Here is a 7,920-nt window from a genome sequence, read left to right as displayed (position 1 = left end):
ATGCTCCCTTCTTTTCATCTACAACACTGCCTGCTGTTCTCTGGTTCATCATATGTGTCTTTGGACAGGCAAAGCAACAAAATTCTGGAGTAAGTGGACCAGCTACAGATATTGACCTAACAATGGATGAGATTAGTTTAAACAGTGACTACATGAGAATTCATTTGAGTATGGAGAGTAGAGGAGAAATAGAAAAAAAGGAACTGTAGACAACAATTAACAGAAGCACTAGAGGAAATAATCTCCTCTTTTGTACTGTTATTTTATTACTGCTATTTATTTTGTTACGTCCATATATTATATAAAACATAACAGGAAAAAAAATCAACAAATTTATAAAATAAATTGAAAATGTTTGGATGAAAAAAAAAAATACAGGAGACTTGGCTTCATGTCTGTAGATCTCTCAATGTACTGTTGGTCTTGCATCTTAAGTATTAAGGAAAGATAGCTAGCTTGAAACAAAAGCTGACATGCTCAAGGTTAAGCTGCAGTTAGTTTGGTGATGGGCCAGAAAACAACAGATTCTTTAAACCTTATCGTAAAATATTGGCTATAATAAATGCTGATATGTCAAAACACAAGCTTTTTTCAGAACAGCAAGAGGAAAACCTGAGTGAATGGATATAACTTACCTCCAAGTTCTCTGAAAGAAGGTAAACAAATAAATACTGCGTTTTACCACTGTTCCCCCAAAGCATTACTCTAAGCATGCAGGAGAGTGTTAAGAGCAGCTACAGTCAATTAGATCTACTCAGAGGTAAGTTCAAGCCCAAGAATAGGAAAGTGCCTGAAGAAATTCTCCTGTGGCCAGTGCCATTTCAGAGAATGCCTATTTGTGCTAGGAGATAATATGGCCTACTGTTCTTTTCATTCAAAAGGACATTCCCAGCTTCAACCTTACTGAAAAAGAGGCACTCCTGTACCTGCTACCAAGAACACTAGGAAACAGGATAAGCCGAGTATAAAGTTATTTAGCAAGCACATGCTAGCAAGTCCAGTTTGAACTCTACTAACGACAAATGTGAAGGGAAATATAACATTGAAGATGGCGCTGTTCCTCGAGGTGAGGAACAGAAAGAAGAATTAGGCACGCTCTCAATTCTATATGGACAACTTCTGTCTCAAGCTAGGCAGAAGAGTAATATCAAAGGCTGACCAGTCCATTTAAAGACCAATATGCAGGGAGGCAGGGCACCAAGAAGAAAGCTAAAAAATGACATTTTATGGGTCTGATTAGGGAAGTGAGTCTAAGGTAGCCGCACCAAAGGTGCCTGACTTGTGACTCCGGCAGCAATCTTGTGGCAAAATATTTCAGGACATTTTAAACCCAGAGAAATACATAAAAATATTGAAGTTAATTCAACAAATTAACACCAAACGTCTAACGGAAGGAATCTCCTCAGCTCTGAAATCAGAGATACTCACTTTTCATCAATTATGTGCAGTGTTTGTTAGAAAAAAAAAAAGTAACAAATGTAAAGATTTGCTTTATTTCTATTGGGGGGAAGGAATAGGATAGATATAACTGTTATCCAATCTGCTGTCCACTGTGTACACACATACTCACACACATACATATACATACACACCAAAAGTTCCCCCCCACCAAAAAAACAAAAAACACCCTCAAACCGTACCAATACTTCATATTTTGACCAAAAGAATAGATCCTGGGAAGAAGTGCAAAATGCAAAATCAAATGACCGAGAAATGCTGAGCAAACAGCATCATTAATATACAAAATATTTATATTACTGAACTAATAACAAGTGATGTTCTCCATGTCTGTAAAACTTTGGAACAACAAAGCTGATTGTTAAATCTAGTCCATGCCAGCTTCCAAAACCCAGAGGATTTTAGTTAGCTTCATTTTTCGATGCTTCATCAAAATTTTCTACAAGATCTGACAAAAAGAAGAAAGGAAAAAAATGAGTAAAATACAAATGAGTCAAAATAGTTGCAATTACAATTAGTCAAAAAGTAGAAAAGATGACAACTAGTGCATTTCAGTAATAATGACTTTTATAAAACAACAATCTTAAGGAAATGGCTTTTAAAAATGTATGCAAAAATAACAAATAATACTTTATGTCAGTTATAATGCCAACAATTTTTAAAAATTATTTTATTATTTTATGTGTATAAGTGTTGTGCTTGAGCAGTGTATGAGCATGCAGTTCTCGAGACCAAGAGAGGGTGCTGGATCCCCTGGAACTGGTATTACAGAAGGCTGTGAGCCATCATATGAATGCTGGAAACTGAATCCAGGTCCTCTGGAAAAGAAGCCAGTGCTCTTAATTGCTGAGTCATTTCTCTAGCTCCCCAACAAAAACTTTAAGCAGTAACAATATATACTGACACTCATAGTGATTTCAATTTAATACATGCAGGCAACAGAGTTTTGTGGAATATTTTCTGATCCTAAGTTCTGAATGAAGAAGGGACTTCTGAATTCATGTATATCCTATCATGGGGATCTCAGTCTGGATTCCCTGGTCTTTGTAATGTCTGTCTAAAGATTTTAGATAAAATACAAAGAAAGAACATAAAAGACAGGCAAATACATTTGCAGTAAAGTAGAGCATACACTCAAGGGGTAAGTGTGACCCATTCTGCATATTAGGCAGGTGGTCTACCATTTCTCAAGTCCCCAGAACATACAGCTTTTCTTGAGGGTCTTTATTCTGTTCAGGTGAGTGATAGGCCTGTTTAGTTTGACACAAATAGAAAGCATTAGTGTGTCTTTGTTATTTTATCAGACAGCCTCTGCTATACAGTAATCTTTATAAGGTTTAGCATTCCTAGAAGCAGGTTTAGATTGTATTATGTAATGGCACAGATAGGACTTAAGGGACATTTTTCTGACCTGAAGTTCCAGTCCTTGGTTTTATAGACTGATTAGGGTCCATCTCCAGGGTTTCCTATACCAGCTAATACCTAGCTAGAAACCTGTCACTATCCATCTCACTCTAAATCAACTGAAATTCAGTCAAAAAAAAAAAAAAATTCTGAAAGTCATCTATGCAGTAAGTGAAAGAAGATAAATCATTTTTTCTTAGTTTTAAAAATTACACCATATTTTATATGTGTGTTCCATTTGTGTATATATGTGTGCATGTGCATGTATAGGTCAGAGGACAACTTGAGTTGCTGGTTCTCTCCTACTGCATGGGTCCCAGGGTCAAGTTGTCAGACTTGGCACCAAGCATCTTTACTAGAACAGTCCCACTAGTCTGAGACAAATGTTAACACTGAGAAAATGTCCTTTACCTGGAACATCATCATCCTCTTCATCAATGTCTTCTGGTTTGGGTGCTTTACTATCCAATACTACAAAAAGTTTATTTGAATATTAGTCACTGAGAACAAAGAGCTTCACAAAACACCTCTAATTTATCTTCTCTTTGTCTAAATCTCATATGGCTGTTGAATACAGCCAATATAAAATTCACTTCTATTTTTTTGCTTAACCAACACTAAAAACAATAACATTTTTTTTTTTTTTTTTTATTTATTATTTGTAAGTACACTGTCGCTGTCTTCAGACACCCATATGAGGGCATCAGATCTCATTGCAGATGGTTGTGAGCCACCATGTGGTTGCTGGGATTTGAACTCATGACCTCTAGAAGAGCAGTCAGTGCTCTTAACCGCTGAGCCATCTCACCAGCCCAAACAATAACATTTTAACTTGAATTAAATATATAAACTACAGCTGGTAATTCCAATGTGCAGTAAACGTAAAAGTTACATGCAAAATGTAGAATTTGACAAGCCTGAATAAAGGTATTCTCCTTTGGTACCCTTTATTATTTTCCAACTAAAAAAATATTTGAGACTTCTTTACCACTTATTCTGATCTAAGTATCCAGCTATGCAGTACAACCATGACTACTAAAATACAAGGCTCTTTGATGATTAGAGGCAATAAGACATGCATGAAATCAAAACCAACCTGAAAATTCAGAATTGATGATTACCAAATTTATGATGGTAATCATAGAAGCATAGTAGCAACTGACAATACTATATCTGAATATTCTGTAAGACACACTTCATTAATTTTTTTTTTTGTTTTTTTTGGTTTTTCGAGACAGGGTTTCTCTGTGTAGCCCTGGCTGTCCTGGAACTCACTCTGTAGACCAGGCTGGTCTCAAACTCAGAAATCCACCTGCCTCTGCCTCCCAAGTGCTGGGATTAAAGGCGTGCGCCACCACCGCCCGGCCATACTTCATTAATTAAAAAAAGAAAACTACAAGTTTTATGAAGCACACAAATGGCATTATAAAAACTAAAAGAATTACCTACTGAGGAAAATCCTCTCAGTTTAAGTAAAACACCTTTTGTTTGTTTTTTTTAAACAGTCTCTGGTACAGACTGACCTCAATTTCCCTATATAGCTGAGGATAACCCTCAACTTCTGCTGGAAATACAAGTGTGTGCCATCATACCCAGTACTGGTGGGGATTGAACCAGAACGTTATGCATACTATGTTAGGGGTCTGTCAACTGAGCTACGGCCCTAGTTCCAGATGGGATGCTTTTAAAATTATTCTCAATAACAGCAGAGGAGAGGGAAAGGTACTGAACTGAAACACGTACCTTGTCGTGGGAACTGCTCAGCTAACTTTCTAAGGCTCGTCAAGCTGTCTGCACCAAGCTGACTTAATATTCCAGGAAGCATTTCTGTGATTGGTTTGGCTTCTGCATGACCAGTAATTGCAAAGGTGTTAGCGGAGAGGGAAGCTTGGACTTTGGGATTATTGAAATGAATAACTGTTCCATCGTCTTTAATCATGTTCACCTGTATGGGCACAGAAGACAATGTATTTCACATGCTAGATTCAATTAAAATTATCTTAAAAAAAAAAAGCAGTTGTATCAATTATGGCATCTTACATAGTAGCAATCCTAAAGTACTAATTAGTTACTAAAACAAAATCAGTGCAATTACCACTTAATGGGGTAGCATCTTACTTAGAAGACAGAATGGAAGGCGGGAAAAGAATGCAGTAAAAATAACCACCAAAAAATTCACAAAAATGACACAGAAATTTAATTATTCAAGCATTTTACTTCTTTGAATGCACAGTAAATTTACCAAAATTTCAACCTAGTTTTTACTGTTAATCTTTTTATTTTTTTATTTTGACTAGATAGAGTCTCACAATGTATCTTTGCCTGGCCTAGAACTCTGCTTTTCTCTGAGTGCTGGAAATAATGTTGTAATGGTTTTTGTTTTGTTTTAAATGTATACATATGCACTACATGTGTACAGGAGCTGCCGAGGTTTAAAAAAACTCACCAGATGCCCTGGAACTGAACATCTGTGAGCTGCTATCTGGATGCTGGGAACCAAACCTGGATCTTCGGCTAAATCACTAAGCACTCCTAACTCCTGAGCCACCACCTCTCCCAGCCTGTCATGTTATTCTTTACAGGAAGCTTGTCAGTTCTTTCTCTTTCTTTCCTTCCTTTCTTCCTTTCTTCCTTTTTCTTTCTTTCTTTCTTTCTTTCTTTCTTTCTTTCTTTCTTTCTTTCTTTCTTTCTTTCTTTCTCTTCCCATTTTTCAAGAAAGATCTTCTCCATGCAGCCCTGGCTGTCCTAGAACTCACTCTGTAGACCAGGCTGGCCCCAAGCTCTGCCTGCCTCTGCTTCCTTAGTGCTGAGATTAAAGGAGTGCATCACTACTGCCAGCTTCCTTTTTAACTTTTATTTATTGTTTCTATCATCGTACATGGCAGGATGGGGGCTGCATATGTGGAGGTCAAAGCAGCACTGTAGATCTAGTCACTTCTTTTCTTCTCTACCTGTGGGGTTCTCAGGATCTAACTCTCATCACTAGACTTTTAAAGAGCATCTTGCCCACCCTAATAAATACACACACACACACACACACACACACACTCACTTTGTAAATCAGACACAGGGATCTTGTGATGATGTCCTCAGGTGAGCCCCTTAAACAGCTGGGGCTACAGGTGTGTTGCTGGTTTGTTTTGCACCCTCTGGGCTATTATTCCAGGTGCTGAGCTCAGTTCATCCCTGGCTCTTTACTTTTTGAGATAAGATTTTTTTTAACTTTTTAAATTTTTACTTTATGTGCATTGTTACTTGTATGTATGTCTGTGTGAGGGTGTCAGGTCCCCTGGAACTGGAGTTACAGACAGTTGTGGGCTGCCATGTGGGTTCTGGGAATTGAATCCAGATCCTCTGGAAGAGCAGACAGTGCTCTTAACCACTGAGCCATTCAGATAAATTCTAAGTTTCCAGGCTGGCCTTGAATTGTGATCCTCCTGCCTCAGGCTTCTAAAGTATCTGGGACTACAGATTTGTACCAACAGGCCTGACAGTTTTCTCTAATTCTTAAATATTTCTTCTCAGCCACCTTCATTAACTTCTGCAAACAAAGCTCTCCTATATGCTTACCCACCAGAACAGGTTTTGTTAGTAACTGGGAATTCTTCAACACTATCCTGCCATGATTTCTTTAGCTTTTACCAATCTGAATTGATTATTTCATATTAATTTATTCTGCTGTCTTGGGATTTACAGAAATAGGAGAGTAAATACACACCATTTAAATTGCTATTCCTGTCTCATGTATTTCCTTTCTGCATTTTTTTATGGTTGGTATGATCTCATTTACACAAGTTGAATGTGCAAACAATGTTATTCCACCATGAGGTTGAACCACTCTAAAAGTCACCTTGACGCTATCTGCTTATTATAGAAAAGGTCAGGAGCGTTAACACTTAACAACTTAAAGGTACAGAACTGTCTTGTCCTTGTGCTCTCGATGTCAGTGGGAAGTGGCTTCTCTTCTTCACAGCGGTCACCGCCACCAACAGCACAGGGAAGGAGGGGAGAAAGGGATTCAAAGTTTCAGCAATACTGTAAGCAGAGAAATTACAGCTAGATCCCTGGAAATTATAAAATAACTACTAAAGCACTTCTAATTTTTTTTTGTGCGTGTGTGCGAGAGATAGAGATAGAGGGAGAGGGAGAGAGAGAGAGAGAGGCAGAGAGAGAGAGAGAGAGAGAGAGAGAGAGAGAGAGAGAGAGAGAGAGAGAGAGAGATATCGCTATTTAATCTTATATCCTTCCTTTTCTCAGCACTGGAGAAGGACTATACTTAAGGACCCTTTTATGTTTTGTTTTGTTTTGTTTTGTTTTGTTCTGTTTGTTCTGAGACAATCTCACTATGTAGTAGGCCTTCCTGGCTTTGATTTATAGACATCCACCAGCCTCTGCCTTCAAAGTGCTGAAATTAAATTGTATATTATGCAATATGTGTATTTAAGGTTCTTTGAAGTGTATCATACACAGTAAGGGTTCAATACTGCTGCTTTAAACAAATTGCACCATAACTCAATGTATAGCAAATTTTAGAAGATAAACTATATTATTCTCAAAATGACTACAGCTTTAGTAGAAGAGTTAAATGTTAAAGTGGCTAAAATCTGGGGAGGTCTGGGAGGCTAACAGTGGATATGAGGGAGGTGCCTTGGATCTACTCAAGTCCCATGGCTTACTAAGAGACAAGAATAAAGGGAGAATTGTTCAAGGGTGTTTTCCAAATCACATGGTTCAATAAAGAATTTCTATAAACACTTCTGGGCATGAAAAGTGGCACTATGAGAATTTGAGACATTCTTGACTTACAAACATTAAAGTCATAATTGATTTGAAATCTATATTGTTCTTTATGCTAGAGAAGTAAACACAGAGAACAGTGTTCTTAGTTAAACAATATACCCAAGGACAAACAGCTGGCTAAGTGTGAACTGACTATGAACTAAGCACTTGAACTAGAGTTTCTCAACTTACTGTTTGGTTTCTTGTCTACTATGCCATCCTCTTTTTCAAGACATTCATTTGTTTAGAAAAATCCAATTCAGGCCAGGCAGTGGTGGC

At 37.6% G+C, this 7,920-nt stretch overlaps 1 protein-coding gene across 4 annotated transcripts in view; it reads right to left on the bottom strand.

Annotated features, from left to right (window-relative positions):
- Positions 1-1,474: 1,474 nt before the first annotated feature.
- Btf3l4 (basic transcription factor 3 like 4) overlaps positions 1,475-7,920 on the bottom strand; it is an 18,459-nt gene continuing 12,013 nt past the window's right edge. For all 4 annotated transcript variants that reach the window (XM_028786216.1, XM_028786225.1, XM_028786200.1 and 1 more), the window contains exons 4-6: positions 4,606-4,807; positions 3,274-3,333; positions 1,475-1,906 (exon numbers count right to left, since the gene is read on the bottom strand). In XM_028786216.1, coding sequence (XP_028642049.1) covers positions 1,860-1,906; positions 3,274-3,333; positions 4,606-4,807 — 309 coding nt within the window. In that variant the 3' untranslated portion in view covers positions 1,475-1,859. The remainder of the gene's footprint in view (positions 1,907-3,273; positions 3,334-4,605; positions 4,808-7,920) is intronic.

Source organism: Grammomys surdaster, unplaced genomic scaffold, assembly GCF_004785775.1.
Source record: "Grammomys surdaster isolate TR1022 unplaced genomic scaffold, NIH_TR_1.0 100, whole genome shotgun sequence".
NCBI lineage: Eukaryota > Metazoa > Chordata > Mammalia > Rodentia > Muridae > Grammomys > Grammomys surdaster.
The sequence above is the reverse complement of the archived record's forward strand: the minus strand, read 5'-3'. Positions and strand labels throughout refer to the sequence as shown.